The 24773-nt window shown below is 35.9% G+C and overlaps 1 protein-coding gene and 1 pseudogene across 1 annotated transcript in view; both read left to right on the top strand.

Moving 5' to 3' along the window:
• CFAP47 (cilia and flagella associated protein 47) overlaps positions 1–23992 on the top strand; it is a 493477-nt gene extending 469485 nt beyond the window's left edge. Inside the window, exons 65-66 of the mRNA XM_029929640.1 lie at positions 18982–19150; positions 23741–23992. Coding sequence (XP_029785500.1) covers positions 18982–19150; positions 23741–23953 — 382 coding nt within the window. The 3' untranslated portion in view covers positions 23954–23992. The remainder of the gene's footprint in view (positions 1–18981; positions 19151–23740) is intronic.
• On the top strand, positions 2674–2833 carry LOC115284555 (annotated as a pseudogene).
• Positions 23993–24773: the final 781 nt, after the last annotated feature.

A 24773-nucleotide genomic window follows, 5' to 3' on the forward strand; every position in this document is an offset into this window, starting at 1 on the left:
TCTCTGTTCTGTTCCACTGATCTATTTGTCTCTTCTTTTGCCAATATCACACTGTCTTGATTACTGTAGCTTTATAGTAAGTGTTGAAGTTATTCTACAACTTCCAAAGATATTTCAAATTATTAGATATTTTTGTTTACATGTAAATTCATTTAATGCACTCAAACAGTTTTTAAGGACTAGTGGAGTAGTTTCAATGATTTTATCATAACCAATATTTTCTCAAATGCAATATTGGCAAAAAAAAAAAAGACCATTGGAAATAGGTTCCCCAAGTTATATTTTTAGATTATACCCAATGTTGTTACCCTTTGCTACTTATATATATTTTATCTCACTAATACTTCAGATGGTTTTTACTTTATGTTTGAGCAACTGAAATTACCTCATTAGATTCTCTGCCTGTCGTCCCTTTCATTCCAACGTACTTTCTGCGTTGCAGTAAAACGAGTCTCCTTAAAACAATGTTATTAACATGTGACTTCCCTTGTCAAAAGCATTTGATGGTTTCCTATTGCTTCTCAAGGTGGCATGTAAATTATGCATGCTGTTCATGGTCCTAGCTCACTCTGACCTTTCCAGTTTCTTTGTTCCACTGTCTAAAACAGATCATCCACTTCAGTCTTAAGGGAAAAAAGAGTCACTCTTTTTACACGTTACTCCTCAGCTGTCTTCACTTTCTGTCTGCTTCTAAAATGCCTTTCTTATCTCTTCTCCACATTTCTAAAAATCTTCTCTTTGCCCTTCTCATCACAATATAATCTTACTTGACCATTTATATATATATGTATATACATATATATATACACACACATATACATAAATATATATATACCCACACATTTACATATGTATCTATTCTTTAGTCATCATATATAGGATTTTTTATTGAAACTTCTCCTGCCTTTTGTATTTGCAATGCTAGACTTTGTTCAGATTTAGTTCCTATTAAGTCTCTAGTGATGAATCAAACTTAAAAAAGTAATTTAGAATTATTCATTTCATTCATTCAACAAAACTTCCAAAAATATCCATTCCAGTTAGGCCACTATAATACAGGTATTCTCTTAGAAATATTACTGTTGTTGTATGCAAGAGAACAAAATGACATTCTGCCTTAATATGAAAATATAAACCCAGTATGAAACTCATAGTATGGTCACATTTTGGAGGGTTATAAGATTCTTAATGTGCTTTTCTCCTCTAAATGCTTGAATCAGAGTTATTATTCAATAAATATTCCTTTAATTATGAAATCAACTGAAAGGTACTGATTCCTGCAGGCAAATTCAATTATTGCGTATCACTAGGGAATAGGCATATGGAAAGGTGGTGTTTTATTCCAATCATGTTTTACTCTATAGAAAGGGAGATCCCCATGGGACCATGTTTTATTCATCTTTGTAAACTCACTACCTAGGCGCACAATAAACTATTTCAATCAACAGGTATTTTAAAAGGTTAAGTTGTCATTTGCAGTGCAGATTAGGGAAGGGAGTGAAGAAGTTCCAGGAGGAGTGTATTATATGTATAAAGTTCTGGGGATTGACACAGCGAGTTCTGTTGAAGGAACTGAAAGTAGTTAGAACAGCTGGAGTTAGGAGTACACGGGGAGACTGGGAGCAGATACCGTAGAACTGGCTTCCATTCGGAAGTACTTACCTCAAGAACCACTGGGCTTCTGGGCTCTATGATTGGATTAACTCATCATGCCTGAGAGACAGAGCAGAATGATGTAGTTCCATTTCTGATTTATTAATTCAATAGTTATTGCACATCTCCCTCGTTCTATTCCTCTGTGCTCATAAATCTGTTGTGGGGTCAACAATTAGAATATATATTTGATTTTTTTTGTCTCTCATTCTTTAAGAACATGATATTCTAGAGCACTAAATCACCACTTAGTATTACATATATGTGTATATATGCTCTAGAATCTAGAATATGCATATATATACATATCTAATATCACCTATTTGTAATAGGTGGATAATAATATTCAGAAATCACAGAAGTTAGAAAATAAAGTGTTAAATAGATACATATGAATCATATCTTATTCTGCCAGTATTTTTTTGTTCCATATAGAGTTTTGATGTCTATTTTAGTGTTTACTGATAGAGATATGATATATATATATCTCTGTATATAGTATCTTATTTTCCTTAATTGGAATTTAACATGGCCAGTTAAAACACTTTATCACAGCATGTGATATCTCTAGATGTTGCAAAATCTTGATAGCAATATTCACAAGTGATCAACCTTTAAAACAAATGCATTTGAGTGAATAACAAAAGAAAGATAATTTATCTGAAAGAAATATAATTTGCTGATGGAAGTTTGATAGGCATGCAAGGCCCTAATGTTCCCTCATAAAATGTAGTCATTGGCATTAGTTTAGAGACAAAAGGAAGGGGGGGGGACTGTGATATAAAGTCCTCACATCTTGAATCAAAAAATATCCTTTACCTGTTTCATAACAATCCAAAGATATTACTCCTTCTTTTCATAAGGAAGGGGATATAAATATTGCTTGATGTAAAAGTAGCAACTTTGTAAATAGTTTAAAGCATACTTTGAGTAGCAATTTATAGTACATGTGGCAAACAAGACCTTAAATTACAAGATTGTTCTTTAAATGAACGGGTATTATTTAGAGTAGATATAACCATCACTTCTCAGCCTTTTGGCTAAGATCAAGTGTAGGACATGTTATCAGTTTAGAGTAGATATAATCAATAAATGACACTATTAATAATTTTTTGTGGTCATAGGACTAAACTCATTTGGGCCAGGAAATAAATAAAGCAGTTATATTTTTGCAATTCCTCTATAAAATTATCACACTAATTTAATCTTTAGGAATAAAGATCTATTTCTTCCCACCAAGCAGGGAGGAATTGCTGAGTATCTTATATGTACAATACTGCAAAATGGCCAATTATTCTTCTTTTAAGTTTATGTATTTATTTTGAGAGACAGAGCATGCAAGAGCAGGGGAGAAGTAGAGAGAGAGAGGGAGAGAGAGAATCCCAAGCAGGCTCCACACTGTCAGAGCAGAGCAGGACACAGGGCTCAAACTCATGAACCTTGAGATCATGACTTGAGCTGACACCAAGAGTTGTATGCTCAACCAACTGAGCCACCCAATTGCCCCAAAATGGCCAATTATTAAGAGTAGCCCCTGTAATACAAGGAAGTGTAATGGATTGTAGTCTGTGCCAGGAAATTCATGGCTAGTAGTATAGTATTTAATTAAATCTACAGATAACTTTTGGAAGAATTGATATCTTAATAATATTGAGTCTTCTTAGGCATGAACATGGAATCCCTCTCCATTTATTTAGTTCTTTTTCTTATCAGAATTTTATGGTTTTCCTGATCTAGCTCTTCTATATATTTTGTTTATACCTATTTACTTCATTTTTCAATGCTAATGTAAATAGTGTTGTGTGTTCATTTCAAATTCCACTTGTTGATTGCTGGTACATAGGAAAGTGGTTGATTTTTTTTAATGTTTATTTATTTATTTTGAGAAAGAGACAGAGGAAGAGGGAGAGAGAAGGTAAGGGGCAGAAAGAGAGGGAGACAGAGGATCCAAAGCAATCTCAGTGCTGACAGCGGAGAGCCCAATATGGGTCTCAAACTGAAAAACCATGAGATCATGACCTGAGCCGAAGTCAGACTCTTAACCAACTGAGCCACCCAGGTGCCCCAGAAGTGGTTGACTTTTGTAATTAATTTTGTATTCTGCAACTCTGCTGTATTTGCTTATTATTTCCAGGCAATTTTTTTATTAGTTTCTTGGGATTTGTTTCATAGACAATCATGTCATCTGCAACCAAGGACAGTTTTATTTATTCTTTTCTGATCTGCATGCCATTTGTGTCCTTTTCATGTTTTATTATACCATCTAGGACTTCTAGGATGAGGTTGTATAGGACTGGTGAGTGAGAACATCCTCCTCTTGTTTTCAGTCTTCGGGAGTTTCTCATCATTAACTTTGATTTTAGCTGTAGCTTTTTTATAGATTTTCTTTTTTATCAAATTGAAGAAGTTCGCATTTATTCCTGTTTTGCTAAGAGATTTTTTTTATGTATCCTGAATGGGTGTTGGATTTTGTCTAACACTTTATCTGTATCTTTTGAAATGGTCATTGATTTATCAGACTGTTGATGTGATGAATTAAATTAATTTATTTTCAAGTGTGGAGGCAACGTTGCATACCAGGAATAAATCCCACTTGGTCATGTTGTATAATTCCTTTTGTACACTGTTGGATATGATTTGCTGATACTTGTTGAGGAATTTTGCATCTATGTTCATGACAAATACTGGTCTTTAATTTTACTTTCTTCTAAGGTATGTATCCTGCTTTTATATTAGGATAATGCTAGCCTCATAAACGAATTAGGAAATGTTTCCTATGCTTCTATTTTTAGAGAAGATTGTAGGGAATTGATGTTAGTTCTTATTTAAATATTTGGCAGAATTTGCAAGTAAGAACTGTATTTTTTTCAGAGCAAGTATCTAAGACAAAGTACAAAGACTTCTGTTATATCAAGGAATATATACCTCTGTGAAAATCTAGGAATATAAATATTGAAACATCATGTTGGACTTTGGATTGAGGTTTAAGGAAGAGAGAATGGAAAGATGATGATAGGTCATATAGAAGGATACTGGCCATGGGGGATAACCGTCTTATGCTGATGATAAAAATGTCAAAGAAGCAAGACAGAGCAGATTCAACCACTATCCATATATCTTCTTTTGATATCTTTGATAAGAATATTTAAATAACCTGTTTTAGCTACCTCTGAGCCTGGAGCCTGTCTTCAGATTCTGTGTCTCGCTCTCTCTCTCTCTCTGTCCCTTCCCTGCTCACGCTGTCTCTCACTCTCTCTCTCTCTCTCAAAAATAAATACAAGATTAAAAAAAAGTAACCCATCTTACTGATGGGTTTACTATCAGAAGAGATACTATACTCTGCAATTAGTTTTGGCTTTATGATATAACTTCTTAATTATGTAGTAATCATGAGTATGAGGAATTATCATGTAATGGAGAAGGGAAATCTGCACATTTTGAGGTATATAGTGCTATGGTGCAGCTTGTTAGAGTAACATGAATAACTTATTTATTCTGAATTTTGGATTACGAGAGGGTCACTAAAAGTCTCAAGGATATCTAGAAATAAGAGAAAAACAGAATGGGGCGACTTCCTAAAATCCCTCACCACAATTCTGGCAAACAAAGATAACAAATAAACTTACCCTATAGAAGCAAAGTATAAATGATGTTCATATCTCAAAAATACTCTCACCACCCAAACCAGGAATAGGACATACTGCTTTCGGTCATTCATTCCTTTAATTTTTTTTTTATTCATTTACTCAGTGGATATGTTTATCACACAAACATTTAAACAAATATGAAAGTTTATCTCTTGCGACAAGAATTAGGGGTGTTCTGAATGCATATAATGGGGAGATTTGGCTAAGTCGTGGGGGCCAGGGAAACTTCTCTGGGGAAGGGTTTGAAGATTTACAGGAAGTAAGAAGATGAGGAGGAAGGGAAGAGCATCACAGGCATAAAAAGACATATGGACAAAGATACTCCAGTGGGAGAGAGCCAGATATGAACAGATGGCCAAGGAATACCAGGGTGGATAAGAAAATGTGTCTAAGGGGTAGGGAGGTTAGGAGGATGCTGGAGAGGTCATTTGGAGCCAGACTATGCAAGGCTTTCTAAGTGGAATGACCGGAAAATTCACAGTCCAAAGTGGATCTTTCTTGAGAATGAAAGACTCAATTAATAATGAGGCTTCGCAACCAAGTACGCTGGGGCAGGTCTGAACAAACCAAGACTTACAATTAGAGTTCTCGCTGGCCGTGTAGAACAATGAAAAGTCATTAAGTATTATAATCACAGGAGTGATCCATCTGGAAAAAGAACACTTCAGCCGAAATGTGTATAAAGGATAAATATGAATGGAGGCAGACCGCTTAGTTAGCTGTTACTGTCTGGGCAGTAAGGGATTGATTGGATATTTTGGGGGGAGAAGTAGAGAGCACAAACCTATAGAACATAGACACTTCATAGAGATAAAATCTGTGAATTTAGTAATGGATTTAGAGATCAAGATGTTACACCTCGTTAGAGATTATGCAATCACGAGCCCTAAGATTACCTATCAGGTAGAAGGCATCATAATATCACATGGATGTTGGACTACATGACCTGTGATCTTAGAATGATTGTAAGAGGTACATTATGTTTAACTTGTCTCCAAATGTTTATTGCTAATATATAGAAGTACCGATATGTGTTTATATTGTGTCCTCTGATTTTGCTGAAATGTATTTGTTCTACAAGCTTTGTTGTTGTTGTTTTGGATTCCTTGGCATTGTCAACATAGACAATCATGTCCTTTATAAATAGAGACAGTTATATTTCTTCATTTCCAGTCAGTATGACTTTATTTCATTTTGTGCCTTATTCCACTGGCTAGGACTTCCAGTACTGAAGGAGAATGGTGAGAGTAGACATTGTTGCCTTTTTTTCCACACTTAACTGGAAAGCATTCAGTCATTTATCACTACCTCTGATGTAAGCCGTGGGATTTTTACGGTGAATTCTCATCAAGTTGAAGTTGTTCCCCTCTGCAGTAGTTTCGTAGAACTGTTGTAACAAATTACCACAGTCTGGGTGGCTTTAAACAATAGAAATGTATTCTGTCACATTCTAGAGGAGAGAAGTCAGAAATCAAGGTGTTGGCAGAATGATGCTTTCTCTCTCGGCTCTAGAGGAGAATTGGGTCCATCCCCCTTTTTTTTTTTTTGCTTCTGGGGTTGACCGCAAACCTGAGCTTCCTTGCATTGTGGACACATCTAATCCTGTGTCATGTGCCATTCTCTTTGTGTGTCCTTCTCTGCATCTCTTCTTATAATAACATTTGGCATCTTAGATTAGAGCCCACCTTAATTCAGAATGTCCTCTTCTTGACTTGATTACATATGCAGTGACCCTTTTTTCAAATACAGTCATATTCCCAGGCACTGGAGGATTAAGACTTCAGCATATATTTTGTGGAAGACAATTCCTAATTTCCCGACTTGGATTTTCTAAGGCCTTTATAAAGAATGGGTGTTGAATTTTGTGTAATGGGTTTTCTGCACCAATTAATATCATCATTCTATTTTTCTTTGTCTTGTGGACATGGTGGATTACATTGATCAGATTTCAAATATTGAACTAAATTCACATTTCTGGAATAAAGTCACTTTGGTCTTGGTATATATTTTTTTATGCATTGCTGAATTAGTTTCCTAAAATTTGGTCAGGATTTTTGTACCCAAGTTTATGAGAAATATTGGCTTATAGTTTACTTATAAACTGTTATTATTATCATTACTACTATTTAGTGTCCTGTCTCCACCTCATTTTGCTAAATGGGCAGTGCTTGCTACAAAAAAAATGCATTTCAGAAATGCTTCTTTCTCTGTTATTTTTTGGAAGATACTTTTTACACTTGGCTGTAATTCTCCTTTAAATGATTAGCAAAATTGGGGCGCCTGGGTGACTCAGTCAATTAAGTGTCTGACTTCAGCTCAGGTCATGATCTTACAGTCAGTGAGCTCAAGTCTCGCTTCAGATTCTGTGCTGACAGTTCAGAGCCTGGTTCCTGTTTTGGATTCTGTGTCTCCATCTCTGTCTGCTCTTCCCCCATTCATGCTGTGTCTCTCTGTCTCTCAAAAATGAGTAAACATTAAAATTTTTTTTAATAATTGGCAAAATTATCCAGTGAAATCATGTGGACCTGGAAGTTTCTTTTCACAAACTTTTTTAACTTATTGGTTTAATTACTTTAATAGTTTATATTTATTCAGGTTATTTATTTCACATTATGTGAGTTTCAGTGGCTCGTGCTCATTAATTATTTGTTCCTTTTCTTCTAAGCTAGCAAATATAGGGGCACCTGAATGGCTCAGTCGGTTAAGAGGCCGGCTCTCGATTTCAGCTCAGGTCATGAGCTCATAGTTTGTGAGTTCCAGCCCTGCATCCAGCTCTGTGCTCACAGTACGGAGCCTGCTTTGGATCCTCTAAATCCCTGTCTCTGCTCTCCCACACTCATGCTCTCTCTCTTTCTCTTTCTCTCTCTCTCAAAAATAAATGTTAAAATAATTTTAAAGGTTATCAAATATTTATTTGTAGTTATTTATAATATTCTCTTAATTTTCTTTTTATATCTGCAGTGCTTGTGTGATATCCCCTCTTTCATTTCTCAAATTGGTTATCTGCAGCTTTTCTTTTATCACTGTGAATTGTGCTAACAGTTTGTCAGTTCTATTCACCTTTTTGAAAGAATCAGCTTTTTGTTTCTTTGATTTTCTCTCTTGATTTTCTGTTTTGATTACAGTTGACTTCTGCTCTTGTTTTTGTTTTCTTTCTTTTACTTGCTGTGGGTTTACTTTGTTTTTTTTTAATTAATTACCATCATTTTTATTGTGGTTAGAATATTTAAGATCTATTCTTTTTAATGTTTATTTTGAGAGGGAGAGAGTGTGTGTGTGTGTGTGTGTGTGTGTGTGTGTCTGTGTGTGTCTGTGTGTGTGTCTGTGTGTGTCTGTGAGCTGGCAGAGGGGCAGAGAGACGGAGACAGAGTCCCAAGCAGGCTCTGCACTGATAGATGCAGGACTCGATTCTACATACTGTGAGATCATGACCTGAGCCTACATCAAGAGTCAGACGCTTAACCATCTGAGCCACCCAGGCTCCCTAAGATCTATTCTATTTAAGTATATGATACAGCATTCTTATACAGTCACCATATCGCATTAGATCCTCAGAACTTACGCATCTTATATATGGAAGTTTGTATCCTTTGACCAACATCTTCCCATTTCCTCTACCTCACATCTCTTCTCAAATACCGTTCTACTCTCTGTTTCTGAATTCAGCTTTTTTAGATTTCACATATAAGTGAGCTCATGCAGTATTTGTCTTTCTCTGACTTCCTTAGCATAATGTCCTCGAGGTGCATCCATGTTGTTGAAAATGACAAGATTTCCTCTTTCTTATGGCTAAATAGTATTCCATTGTAAGCATACATTGCATTTTCTTTATCCATTCAGCTATCAGAAGATACTTAGATTATATCCAAGTCTTAGCTTTTTGGGAATAATGCTGCAATTAACATGGGAGTGCAAATATCTCTTCTAGTCGTGATTTCATTTATTTTGGTCATATACCCGGAAGTGAAGTTGCTGGATCATATAATAGCTCTATTTTTAATTTTCTGAGGCACCTCTATACCATTTTCCATAGTGGTTGTGAAAATTTATATTCCTACCAACAGTGTGCACAGGTTCCCTTTCTCCACGTCGTCACCAACACTTGTTGTCTCTTGTCCTTTTGACAAGACTAACCAAGTGCAAGGTAATATCTCATTGCAGTTTTTTTATACACGGTGACTTGTTCCTCATAGTGTGCATTCCAAAAGAACCACATGGCATTTTCTTACATTGACCGAGGAGTTATGCAGCATCATTCTGTTGGTTACAAGAGAGGCACTATGCTGGCTTGGATTTATGTAGGGAATGTAGGCTTCACATTTCAATGGCAAAAGTGTTAAAAGAAGGTGGCAGCATGCAATGGTGGAATCTACTTACTTGAGTATTTTAAGCGTCTTCTAAGTCAATAAACTCTCCCCAGATTCCTCCTGGATATCATCACTAGCTGGAATTCTTCTTGAGTAACAAGGCTCAGCTCATGGTGGGCAACATATCAAGCAGTGGAAGGGGGTGAATTTATTTTCTCTTCATGGATCAGTTTTCTAGGGCAGTTGAAAACTACCCCACACCAAGTCTGTCTTTACGTTTATATTAGGTGACTCATTGATGTAAATAAGCTAATGATATCCAGTTTACTTTCCATCTCTGAGGAGGCTGTACCTAGTTAGGTGTTAGAAATCTCAAGTCATTCAGAAGATCTATGAAGCTAGTGGGGGAACATATGAAAAAGAACCAAGATGGGTCAGGAAGACAGATGGACCTAATCACACTCAGCGTTTCACTGGCTTCCCCACAAACCAACTGAGCATCGCCATTTTTTTTCAGTTATCAAGAGTAAAGTAAGTTCTGAAGGTAAATTACTCTGTACCCTAATGACTACCCATTTTTTTTGTTTGTTTGCTGAGCATACAGGGAAGGGAAAGGAGCAGAAAAAACTGTATGACAAGCCATGAAGTGGTAACTATTCTGTCTCCTAAATTAATCTCTACAACATAGTCTCCAGGTGAGGAGGGAAGAAAAGGATGCAAGAAAGGCTATTTTGAGAAATACAGTTAACTTTTTATTTTCCTTATTTAAAAGGACCATAGTTTGGGGCACGTGGATGGCTCAGTTGGTTGCACGTCTGACTTCGGCTCAGGTCATGATCTCACAGTTCCTGGGTTCAAACCCTGCATCAGTTTCTGTGCTGACAGCTCAGAGCCTGGAGGCTGCTTTGGATTCTGCATCTCCCTCTCTCTCTTCCTCTCTTTCTCCCCCCTCCTCTCTCTCTCTCTCACACACACACACACACACACACACACACACACACACACACAAATAAACAAACAAATTCAAAAGGACATTAGTTTGTTGAGGGATAATTGTAGTTATGATGATTTAGAGATGCAAAATGTTCTGAGGAGTTCAGAGAAACACAGAATTCAGAGACTTAAACCAGCTTATATATTGTTCTTACTGATATTGTTATTTTAAAAAAAAAACCTGAAAATAATGTGTTTCCAGTTAGGATCAGAGCTGTGTTAAATATAGGACAATATGAGCCCACTTTAGTTAGAATTGATTATCATCCTATTTTTCTTATTCCTCTGTCTGCCCCACATAAGAACAACCCAGTAAACAAAATAGTAAATATTTGTTTCATTCATACTAAATATTTAGCATGTATAGAATTATTGAATTTTTAAGATACTACTAAGTAGGTATCACTGTAGCCACTTTACCTAAACACACACACACACATGCACCAACACACGTCTTTACACAATCATTGCAAAGAACAAAGCAAATTACCAGCTTGGTAATGTGTAGTAGCCAGTGTGTCCATTTAGATAAGATGCCTCAGCTCCTGTCTCCTCTCCTCCAATCGCATCTCAACAGAGAAACCCTCGTTCACATCCTATCTCAGCTTGGTATACTATCAACCTCAGATTCAGACCATTGTGAGTTGCGGTAGGCTAGAGAACATGTCAAACCTCTGAGCTATATTTTTAGTATCATTAGCCCTGGGAATGCTGATCAACATTTCTGTTCCTTTAGAGGTTTGTAGCCAGCATTAACTTTGGCAGATGTAAACAGAATTGGCACCCTACTGAACAGTATAATTTAAGAAATGCCGCATCCTTGAAGGGATAGTTTCTGTAAATATCTGTCATAACTGGGATTTCAAATTCTTCTATCAGAATTTTATTCTTTTCTGTTAAGGTTGTTATTTTTAAATTTTATTTTTTCACTTTTTTCCAATTTAGGTATGATTCACAAACACACGTTGTATATATTTAAGGTGTGAAACTCAACAATTTGATATACGTGTGTATCGTGAAAGGATTCTCCCAATCACAGTAATTAACCTACCCACCTCACATAGCTACCTTTTTATGTGTGTGGTAAGAACACTAACGATTCACTCTCTTAGTAAATTTCAACTATACAGTACATTATTATTAACTCTAGTCTCCATGCTGTACATTAGATCTCCAGAATTTATTTATCCTAATCTGAAAGTTTATACGTTTTGACCAAAATTCTCCCATTTCTTTCAGTTCCTGCCCCGTGAGCAATCACTGTTGTACTCTGCTTCTATGAGTTCTACATTTTTTAGCTTCTACTAATAATTGCAATCATGTAGAATTCGTTTTTCTGTGTCTGGTATATTTACTCAGCATAACGTTCTTCAAGTTCATCTCTGTTGTTGCAACGGCAATTTTTAATTCTTTTTTATGACTTAACATTCCATTTTGTATATAAACCACATTTCCTTTATCCACTCATTTGTTCATAAACACTTAGGTATTTCTGTATCTGGTCTATTGTGACTAATGCTAAGATAAACATGGGAATAGTGATTTCATTTCTGTTACATGTATAACCAGAAGTGAGATACCTGGATCATATGGCAATTCAATTTTACTTTTTTGAGGAAACTTCATATTATTTTCTATAATAGCTGCACCAATTTTAAATCCCACCGGCAGTGTCCAAGGGTTCCCTTTCCTCCACATACATGCCAACACTTATTTTTTTTTACTTCTTGATAATAGCCGTTTTAACAGAGGTGAGATGATATCTCACTGTGGTTTTGATTTGCATTTCCCTGATGATTAGTGATGCTCAGCATCTTTTCATATATTTTTTGGCCATTTTTATGTCTTCTTTGTAAAAATATTTAGGTCCTGTGCCCATTTTTTAATAGGGCTATTTGAGTTTCGTTGTTGTTATTGTTGTTGCCATTGACTTGCATTAGTTCCGTATATATTTTTTCTTTTTAATGTTTATTTATATTTTTGAGAAAGAGAGAGAGAGAGCAAGCAGAAGTGGGAGAGAGGCAGAGAGAAAGGGAGACAGAATCCGAAGCAGGCTCTAGGCTCTGAGCTGTCAGCACAGAGCCCAACATAGGGCTCAAACTCAACAACTACGAGATCATGACTTGAGCTGAAGTCAGACATTTAACTGACTGAACCACCCAGGCACCCCTGTTCCTTATATATTTTGGATATTAGCCCCCAGTCAGATACAGGATCTACAGATATTTTCTCCAGTTCTATAGGTTTCCTTTTCATTTTGCTGATTTTTCCCTTTGCTCTGCAGAATTTTTCCTTTTGATGTAGTCCCACTTCTTTATTTTTGCTTTTGTTGCCAGTGCTTTTAATGTCATATCCAAAAAAAATCATTTCTAAGACAAGGAGATTTTTCCCTCTGTTTTCTTCTGGGTTTCTTTACAGTTTGTTTTTATGGGATTTAGGTCATATGTTTATGTCTTTCATCCATTTTGAGTTGGGTTTTGTGTGCAGTTTAAGATAGGGATCCAATTTCATTCTTCTGTATGTGGGTTATCTAGTTTTTCCAGCCACATTTTTTGAAAGGATTATCCTTCTTCTTTTTTTTTTTTTTTTTTTTTTTTTGCCATTCAGGATCCTTTGACATTAAATGTGAGTTTTATGGGGGTTTTTTTTTTTCCTATTTTTTAAAAAAATGACATTGGGATTTTGGTGGGGATTGCATTGCTTCTGTAGGTTGCTTCGATTGATTTGGGTAGTACGGACATTGTAGCAATATTAAATTGTCCCTGTCCATGAACATAGGGGTACCTTTCCATTTATTTGTTTCTTCTTCAGTTTGTTTCATCCTTGTCTTATAGTTTTCAGTGTAAAGATCTTTAACTTCTTTGGTTAAATTTATTTCTAAGTATTTTATTCTTTTTCATGCTCTTTTTTAAATAGCTTATTGCTTTGTATAAAAATACAACTGATTTTTACATGTTGATTTTATATCCTTAAACTTTGCGGAATTCTAACACAATCCTAACAGTCCTAACAGATTTTTTCGTTATATGTCATTCTGCATATAAAATTATGTCATCTGCTAACGGAGATAGTGGTCTTAAAGGAAAAGCTTTGGCTTCTCAGTGTTGAGTATGATGTTAGCTGTGGGCTTTTCATATGTGGCCTTTATTATGTTGAAGTAATTTCCTTCTATTCCTAGACTGTTGAATGTTTTTATCATAGGTGTTGAATTTTGTCAAATGCTTTTTCTGCATAGATTGAGATTATTATGTATTTTTTATCCTTCATTCTGTGAACATGGTTTATCATATTGACTTTCTTATGTTGGACCTGCCTTATATTCTCTTCTTGTGTCTTTTTCTGGCGTTGGTATCAGGATAATATTGATATGAATAAATTAAGTTTGGTAGTATTTGCTGCTCTACACTAGCTTGGAAGAGTTTGAGATAGATTGGTGTTAATTCTTATTCAAATATTTGGTAGAAGTCCCCATCTGGTCCTGGGCTTTTCTTTGTTGTGAGGATTTTGATGACTGATTCAGTCTCCCGAGTATTGATAGGTCTGTTCAGGTTTTTTATTTCTTCCTGATTCAGTCTTGGTAGATTGCATTTTTCTAGAACTTATTCACTTATTCGCAGTTGTACAATTTTGGGGGCATATAATTGTTCATACAGCCTGTTATGATTCTTTTTATTTCTCGGGCATCAGTAGTAACATCTTTTCCATTTATGATTTTACTTATTTGAGTTGTCACTCTTAGTCTAGCTCAATGTCAATTTTGTTGCTCTTTTCAAAAAACCCACTCTTAGTTTGACTCTTAGTGTATTTTTTTAATTCCTTATTTTATTTTTGCTCTCATCTTTATTATTTCCTTCTTTCTGCTAACGTTGGGTTGAGTTCTTTTTTTTCTACCTCCTTGAGGTATAGGATTGTTTACTTGAGATCTTTCTTCTTTTTTATTGTAGGCTTTTTTCACTATAAACTTCCCTCTAAGAACACTTTTGCTGCATTATATAAGTGTCGGTGTGTTGTATTTTCATTTTCATTTGTCTCAAGATATTTTCTAATATCTCTTTGATTTCTTCTTTAACTCAACGGTTGTTCAGGAGTTCGTTGTTTAATTTTCATATATTTGTTTATTTCCCAGTTTTCCTTCTGCCATTGATAGCTAGTTTTATTTGATTGTGGTGGGAAAAGAAAACTGGTGTGATCTCAGTCTTCTTAAGTTTCTTCAGACTCGAGTCATGGCCTAACCTGCAATCTTCCCTGGAGACTATTCCACGTGCACCTGAAGACAAGGTAAATGCTGTTGCTGTTGGATGGAATGTTCTGTATGTATCTGTTAGATCCATTTGGTCTGTAGTGTTGTTCCAGTCTTCATTTTTCTTATTGATCGTCTGTCTGAGTTTTCTATCCATTATTGTAAGCAGGGTATTAAAATCTCCATTTTTTTTCCAAATAGCTCATTGATATTGCATAAAAATGCAATTGATTTTTTCCTGTTGATTTTATATCCTGCAACTTTACTGAATCTATTTATTACTCCGAGGAGATTTTTTGTCTAAGCATTCTACATAGAGGATTATGTCATCAGCTAACAGAGATAGTAGTCTTAGAGGAAAAGCTTCAGGTTTACAATCTTGAGTATGATCTTATTTCTTTTATTCTGTTTCTGTCTATTTTTCCCTTAACTCTGTCAATCTTTGTACATGTATTTAGGTGCTCTGCTGTTGGGCATATATATATTTATTGAGAGAGAGAGAGAGAGAGACGTATATAATTATTACATCATTCTGGTGAATTGATCTTTTGTCATTATACAATGTCCTTCTTTGTCTCTTGTTACAGAGTTTTATTAAGTCTATCTACACTCTTTTGTTTACCGTTTGCATGAAATATATCTTTCCTTCCTTTAACTTTCAGCCTATATGTATCTATTAATCCAAAGTTATTGTCTTGTAGACAGCATATACTTGGATCTTGTTTTTTATCCAATCACCTCTGTGTCTTGTGATTGGGGAGTCTGTTTTATATTTAAAATAATTTTTGGTAGGAAAGTACATACTGTTGCCATTTTGTTGTTTCCTCTATGTTCAAAAATTTTGTCCATCTTTTCCTTTCTTGCTGTCCTCCTTTTTGTAGTATTGATGTGTTATATAATGTCACACTTTGATTCCCTACTCATTTTCTTTTTGGTATCTTCCATAGGTATTTGTGGTTACAATGGGGATTACATAAAATAACTTATAGCTTTAACAATCTATTTTAAGCTGATAACCACTTTAAGTGCATACAGAATCTCTATACTTTGTTAGTGATGTACAGATTACACATCTTTCCATTTCAATTTGAAGGACTCCCTTTAGTATATCTTGGAAGGCAAGTCTAGTGGTGATTAGCTCCCTCAGCTTTTATCAGGGAAATTCTTTATCTTCTTCATTTTTGAAGGACAGTTTTGCTAGATAGAATGTATCATCTCACTCACTTCAGGCTGAAAATTTCTACTGAGGAATCTGCTAATAGTCTTACAAGGGTGGCCTTGTATATGAGGAATCCTTTTTTCCTTGCTGCTCTCAAAACTATCTTTTTGTCTTTAACTGTTGACATTTTGATTGTGTATTTCATTGTGGAGTTCTTTAGTTTCATCCTGTTTGGAATATGTTGGACTTCACAAGTCTGTATGTCTCTTGCCCTCCTCAGATTTGGGAATTTTCTGGCATTATTTCTTTAAGTCAGTTTTCTTGCCCTTATTTCCCTCTGCTTTTGAGACTCATTATGTGTATATTGGTCCGCTTGATGCTGTTGTATAAGTCATTTAGATTTTCTTTACTCTATTTCATTTATTTTTCTTTTTGCTCCTCTAACTGAATAGTTTCAAATGACTTGTCTTTGAGCTCCCTGGTTACTTCTGTTTGATCATATCCATGGGCAAACGCCTCTAGTGAATTCTGCAGGTCAGTTATTTCCTTCTTCAGCTTCAAAATTTGTTTGGCCTTTTTTATATTTTCTGTCTCTTTGCCTTGTTCATATATGGCTTTCCTGAAAGTGTTGAGCATCTACGTAACAGTTATTTTGAATAATTGGTCACTAGTTCCCATAGTTTGATTTCTTTGTGGTGTGTTTCTGGAGATTTCTTTTGTTCCTTTAACTGGGTAATTTTTTCCTGTTTCTTCATGTTCTTTGTAACTTTGTGTTGGTATCCACGCATTTGAAAACATAGCCACCTCTCACGGTCTTTGTAGACTAGCTTCTTGCAAGGAAAGATCTTCGCCACTTAGACCAGCTAGAGATCTTGGGAACCTCTCAGATCTTTTTTGTGAGTGTATCTCTCTGGACTTGTGTGTGAAGATTACTAATTACAGGAGTTTGCTAGTTTCTATTTTTTCAGGAGTTCCTAACCTCTTGCTCTTTTGCTCTCTGTCTTGTATACTACGGGCACTCTGAAGCAGCAGCACACCAACCAGATCTTTATTTTCCCCCTCAGCAGCTTCCAGGCTTCTAGATTTTGCCACGTTCTGTCAGTTCTCTGAGACAAGATAGACAGAAACCAGAACCTTGAGCAGCCCACTGAAAAGCCAGAAAATTGGAAACATACTCCACTCTTCTTTTTCCACACTTAGAGAGAAGCTTTTGCGCTGTACAATTTCTGTCTGCTATGCCGTGGCACCCCTCTAGTGCCAGCACCCTGCCCACTTTATTCTTCGAGGCCCCCGTGCCTCTCCAGCATGTCAGGTTTCATCAGTACTTCAAGACAAGCAAGACAGAAGTCAGTCTCTCAGGCAGCATGCCCTCACATTCCAACCAGAAGCACAATTGTTGGATATCTGGTCTACCCTTCTCTTTTCTTCCCCAGGAAGGAATGGAAGCTGAGAATTTCCTTCTAATCATGTGGTGTTGCACGGATGAGGGAAGACCGTGCGGAGAGCATGCCACACATATTTCTACTGACTTCCAAACAACTGATTTTGTGTTCCCCTGGACGGCCTCTCAACTGGTTTCTGCATGTCTTACAATTGGAACTGATCTCTGTATTGTTGTTCCTTGGGAGAAAAGAGGTTCTGGGTCTTCCTGTTCTACCAGAACCCCTGAGTATTCTGTTTCAGCCTTTCATTTAATTTACTGCATCATACGTCATTGCCTAGCACTGGTAGTAAGATGTTTTAAAACAACAACAATCATAATGACTGTATTAATATTGATTAATCCATATAGAGCACTTGCCACATGTCAGGTTCTGATCTAACGGCTTTACAGGGGTTATTAGCTTCATTTAACAGATATGAAAACTGAGATACAAAAAGGTAAATTGTCTCAAGTGATGCATGTAGGTGGAGCTGGGATTCTAGTCCAGACCATCCGTATCCATAGTCCACGGTCCCAAACCCTCTAAGACCATACTCCATACATTTGCTGGCTGGATCACTGAGTTGTGACCTGAATCTCCCACCTCCTCTTCTGTGATTCACTGTTGGATCTGTTCTAGGAAACTATTCTTTACCTTCTACTTGCATGTCCCCTGTCACTTTGGATATAAAATTCCTCACGTACAACCTGCCATGTGGCGTGCTCTTCCCCTGCTTTATTCTACCAGAGGAGTTCCTCAACTTCTCTCAGAGTCCTCATCTCACATGTAGTCAACCTTGACGTGAAAATGGTTACTTGAATCCTAAATGGCACTCTGTTCACTTCAGATCATAGCAACTCCTCTTCAGGGTCAGGAATCTTTAAATGAACCTGCAAAGTACTTTCATCTCACGTCACAAGTGGAAAGCTAAAGGAGAATGAGCAATCACATCGGAATACTTATAAAAACAAAGGCTTCCTGATGGTGTTCTAGCTGTGCATTTTAGATATGAATTTATTGGGGTGCCTGGGTGGCTCAGTCGGTTAAGCGGCTGACTTCAATGCAGGTCATGATCTCACAGTTCGTAGGTTCGAGCCCCGCGTCAGGCTCTGTGCAGACAGCCTGCTTCAGATTCTGTGTCTCCCTCTCTCTCTCTGTCCCTCTCTCGCTAATACTTTGTGTGTCTCTCTCTCAAAAATAAACATTAAAAAAATTTTAGATATGAATTTATTTACAAATCATTGCATTTTAATTTGGAACATTAACTTCTCCACATTTTTATAGGGACAGCATTTTATTCTTTGTACAATAAAAACATAAGATGTAATTTAAAAAATCTTTAAGATTCCATCTCGTCACTGTGGGAAGAATGACCTTGTTCAGTAATTTTTAAAATGCCTCCTCACTGTGCTCAAGTAACAAGCATCAGGCTCACAGCCGCATGGCAGCATTAATGTTTAACTGTCGTCCTGTGCAATAGGATATAAACTCTGTCCATCAAGTTCTCACAAAGAGTAATGATAAAATGTAAAGGTTAATATTTATGTTTTTGTTCTAGAATTCCCGAGCCATTCACTGCACACTTCCTACCTGGCAGTGATCCTGAGTTTTTTGTAAAACCTAAGGTTGGAACCCTTCTTCCATTTCACACTAAAGGAACTCTCATCGCTGTGGGTTTTAAACCCCAAATGTACAGTAGAAAATACAAAGCAACGTTAGTAATACAGGTAAAGTGATTTGTATATTCGCATACTGTTTTCTGTAATAAATAACCTATTCAAGGACTTAGGTGACTTGAGATAGAGGTTTTGGAATCTTTGGTTAAGGCATAAGGTATTGTCAAAATATTAAAGTCTAAAATGAAAAAAATTAGGGGCACCTGGATGGCTTGGTCAGTTAAGTATCTGACTCTTGATTTCTTTTTTTTTTTATGGTTTTTATTTATTTTTGAGAGACAGAGACAGTGTGAGCAGGGGAGAGTCAGAGAGAGAGGCAGACAATCTGAAGCAGGCTACGGGCTCTGAGCTAGCTATCAGCTCACAGCACGATGTGGGGCTCGAACCCATGAACCATGAGATCATGACCTGAGCCAAAGCCAGACGTTTAACTGGCTTCACCACCCAGGCGCCCCTTACTCTTGATTTCAGCTCAGGTCATGATCTTGTGGTTCCTGAATTTGAGACCTGTGTCAGGCTCCATGCTGACAGTGCAGAGCCTGCTTGGGATTCTCTCTCTCTCTGCCCCTCCCCTGCTCTCTAACACTCTCTCAAAATAAATAAATAAATGTAAATAAATAAATCAAGAAGATAAAATTTATTTTTAATTGAGAAAAACTGTAAAGTGGGCCATTAATATAAAAGTCTGCTCAAGTGATCATCTTATTAAAAGTCAAGGTAAATACAATTTTGAAAATTTATACAGCAAGCAAAATTTCTTCATAAGATTTCACACATGTATTTTACTAATGGCTTTTAGGCTAAAGACAGCTTTCAAATTATTTATGAAAAGATGCCTATTGCCAGTGTCTGTTTTCAGTAGCACAGAAACAAAGGACGTGCAGTTATGTTTCAAGACACAACCACTGGTGCCAAAGTGATTACTAGACTTCTAAATCAGACACTAATTGGGCAGTGGAACAGGCAGAAAGATGTGTTGCTGCTGTTTTAATGAATAGAGAGAAGAATAATGTTGAATATTTCTTGAGAAAATTATTTATATTTTTCATCTTTCTGGAAGTTCTTACAACCCAGGTAATAAAAATATAAAGCCTCTGGGGCCTTGCTGCACATCGCTTTTTGCTGCATTGAAACTTGACTTAAAATGATCATACTGAGGCACCTGGGTGGCTCAGTCGGTTAAGTATCCGGCTTCAGCTCAGGTCATGATCTCATGGTTTGTGGGTTCAAGCCCCGCATCAGGCTCTGTGCTGACAGCTAGCTGAGAGCCTGGAGCCTGCTTCGGATTCTGCGTCTCCCTATCTCTCTGACCCTCCCCTGCTCGCACTGTCTCTCTCTGTCTCTCAAAAATAAATAACATTAAAAAAAATAAAAAATAAAAAAAAATAAAATGATCATATTGTACCTACTTGTTAAGAAATAAAGACATCTCCTTACTCTGAGGGTATTAAATGACATATTTAAAAACAGGTTTACAAATGAAAATGATGTTTATTTTACCTAGTGCACAGTTGACGTTTTTGAAATTAACTATGTTGGAGGCTTTGCCAACATAAGCTATGCCTGCTTTCCCTATGTTGATTTGACAATTAAATCACTGGCAGCCAAATTGAAGGGTTTCTGTGAGAGAGTAAGTTGACATATGGGATCAAATGAAAATATGAAATTTTCATTTAGTCTGAAGTACAGTTTGATAAAGCTTATGTGGGGAAAATTGATATTAAAATATGTTACAGAAATCACTGGTTGATTCTATTTTTATTTTGGAAAATTCAAATGTGACTATGAAGAGAATGAATAATTTATATACACGCACCACCCATGATGAACACTTACCACATCATGGTCAATTCAAGTGTATTCCCACCCCCTTCCCAGATTCCATATTATTTTGAAGAAAATCCCAGGTACCATATTATCTTCAACTATTTCCTATTAATCTGTAAAAGACCAAAATTATAACCATGATATGCTTATCACATCTAAAAATTAACAATAATCCCTTAGTATCACAACATATCAAATATCCATTTAGTGTTCAAATTTCCAATTGACTCATAAAAGTCATATTTTTTAACTTAAAAACATATTAACTTATAAGAAGTTGCAAAAATAGTACAGAGTCCTATAAATACTTATCCCAGCTTTTCCCATTGATGAGATTTTATAGAGCTACAGGAATATATCAAAAGAAGGAAATTGACATTAACAGAATATTAACTAAACTAGAGGTCTTATTTCTCTGTGTGTGTGTGTGTGTGTGTGTTTCTCCGCAGTTTGAACCCATGTATAGACCTGTATAACTACAATCACAACTGAGATGCAGAATTCTTCCAACACAACTGAGAGAATTGGTAACACTATGGAAACTTATGTCTTTACAGTCACATCCAATACCATAACTCCTTCTTTACCCCAGCAACTGCTAATCTTTTCTCCATCTCTATGATTTTCTAATTTCTAGAACATTACATAAATGGAATCATATTCTATAAAACCTTTTGAGATTGGCTTTTTATGCTGAATATAATGCCTTCAGGATTCATAAAAGTTATTGCCGATATCAAATCAATGATTTTGAAATCATGATTCAAACATCTATTTCACTCAAAACCCTGCTCTTAATGACAACATCACGCTGTCTCACATGATAAATGTGAAGAAGTTTTAAAGTTTCATTATCTAAATAAAAGTTACCCTGTATACAGCATTATCATCTTTAATCTGTTGATTTTAAGCATTAAATCAATTAATACTTATATATGATCCTCATTGTGCTTTACATAGAAACAAAAATTAGGATCTCAAAGAACAGTTTAAGAACAGTTTAGTTAAATATTAGCCTACACAAATGTCAACAACTAAGTTAGCAAGCTTCATAAGCTCTCTTTCAATTAAATTATATTTGGAATGATTAAAAACTGCCTTTCCCCCACTATTAAAGAAGACATATAGCACTAGTTTTGAGAGATGTAAGTAACTTGATCAGACTGTTTAAAAAAAGCAGCTTGACTTAGAGTAGGTGGTCCACTCAACTTTCCAAGTTGACATAATCTTAAATAGCTTAAACTATCAAAATTATCCAAGATAAAACATAAGCTTGTGCAAAAGTAACATAGATGGACCTATTATAACTAGAGACATAACCAGACATAAGTAATGTATATAAATGCATTGCTTTTATAAGAATAAATCATTGTCGTAAAACTGTAAGAAATGGAAAATATATATTTGGTTTGTATTTCTTCTTAAGCAAAAATCCAAAATAAGGATTCAAATGCAAGTAGCACATTTGCTATGTGATTTATAAAAAACAGATGCAGAGAAGCCAAGGTGTGAGATAGAAGAGGAATGAAAACCAATAAAGAGTGCTTTATCAAGGCAATTACCATAGTGGGCAACTGATATTTCATCTTATGGAATTTCTATGGAAAATAGTGTGGAACACACACTGCAGAATATTTAGGCCCAATGGGGCTAGAGAGTTGGGGTGTTTATACACCAATTGAACATCCTTATGTAAAGGAAAATGTTATTTAACCCAATTATAGTATAGTCCTTTATTTGTTCTGCTTTTGCCTCCTTGATTCTGAATACACAATTACTATGAACACTGAATGGAAGGTTAATGATTAAAATAGGGTCATTCCAGGAGTGCAAGAAAGTCCTGCACTTAACATTCTTTGATAGATATCACATTACCCCTTAAGCCCTGACTGATGTTATTGCAATGTTCACTTAGCCTCAATTTATTCCGAATGAGTTTTTGGAACACACATGATACAAATCTTATTGTGGGGAAGAACGCCCAGATAACCACAGCATCAGGAAATTCTGCAAGAGCAGTGGGATTGAAGTATGAACATAAACGTGCAGCTAATGCTAGGTTGTGTCATTCACTATTGCCGTCCTGTGCATATATGCAGAAAAAAAAGATGGATCTTTAAATAAATTCCTAAGTTGTACTAACTTGGATTTAGATTATGACTGCATTAATTTTACACAATGCTCAGTAATTTCAAATGGTTGTATTTTTTATAGGCTTTCATAATCTAAAGGAAAAAACAGAAGCTCAACATATTTTGCCAGTCAGTTCTATAGCTACACTTAAATTCTCATGGATAAGTTCATCTTGCAAGGCATGGGTTCATGCTGGGCAACAGTTTCATGCAAAGAAAATAGATTGCTTCCCCTTATTTCATATGAATGCTGAGTTCACCCTCAGTGCGCACCTCTAACTCTGAAGGACTTTTTAGTGAGTGGTTCTTTTTTTTTTTTTTTTTAATGTTTATTTATTTTGAGAGCGAGGGAGGCGAAGGGCAGAGAGTGGGGGAGACAATCCCAACCAGGCTCCACACTGAAAGCACAGAGCCCACTGCAGGGCTTGATCCCATGAACCTTGAGACTGTGACCTGAGCCAGAATGAAGAGTTGGGTGCTTAACCAGCCGAGCTACCCAGCTGCCCTGTGGTTCTTTATTCATAAAGTCAAATGCTTTTCTGAATTTATTTTCCATGTTAATTATCTCTTACCAGCACACTTTCTGTATTGTACCTTTCCCATACCTTGCATGGAAAAGAGAGAAGGTATTCTCTCAGTCCTGGAATATTTCATGTGAAATTTCTCCTCTTTTTGTTTCCAGACACCGGACATGTACTGGTTGTATAATATCAATGGGTTACCTCCAGTTACCATGCCACCGATGAATGTAAAAGCCAAAACGGACAGTACTAACGAGATGTTTGCTAAAAAGCCAGTTCGTCGGCACAATTTTATCCGTGAAAATGCTAAACTCATAAGGACAGGGGTGTCCTCTACCATCAAGGGTGCACCTTTGATGTTGAAGAATAAATAAATACTTTTTCCCCAAAATATTTCTTGGGGTTCACTAGAATTGAATGTATTTTCATGATTGTTCTTTCATCTTCTGGAATATTTCTGAGGAGTAATGTTTCAATTATAATAAGTCTTCTCTCTTTTATTTCTTTAACTGACTAAATCTGTTCTCTGCATATGTTATACCTGATTTCTATTATGTGTGTCTTTTAAAATAGACCGGTTGCAAATTATTAGGATTGGTTCCTTTTTAAGTTATAGGAGTACATTTGCAGTAAAAGAAAAATGATTTCAGCTTAGAAACCCATGCACATAAGTATATGTAGTTCGTACGCTTCTATAGTGAGTCTTTAAATAATATAGATATATTTCAAAATGATCCTGGAAAAAATTCATTTTCTCAAACTAAAGGAGAGCATTTTGCTCATACTTATCATTCAGAAAAAATATACTGATAAACAGCCAATATGGACCATCTTTAAGACACTTGCCGCAAAATGCCTCGCTCTGCCACAGAATAGTCATTCATATGATTTAAGCAAATCACTTCCGCTTTTTGTGCCCCATTTTCTTATGTGCAAAACAAAAGAACTGCACTAGGACAAGATCTTGCAAACTATAGATCTGGTCTACCACCTCATTTTATACACCTACTAACAGAGGCTTTTGCATTTTTAAATGGTTGAAAAAATTAATAGAAGAATATTAAGTAACACAAGAAAACTGCATAAAATTCATATTTTATTATCTATAAATAAAGTTTTGTGGAAACATAGCCACAGTCCTTTCTGTCTGTGGCTGCTTTTGTGCTTTAACAGCAAGGTTTGATGGACAGAAAC

This window comes from Suricata suricatta, chromosome X, assembly GCF_006229205.1.
Source record: "Suricata suricatta isolate VVHF042 chromosome X, meerkat_22Aug2017_6uvM2_HiC, whole genome shotgun sequence".
NCBI classification, from domain to species: domain Eukaryota; kingdom Metazoa; phylum Chordata; class Mammalia; order Carnivora; family Herpestidae; genus Suricata; species Suricata suricatta.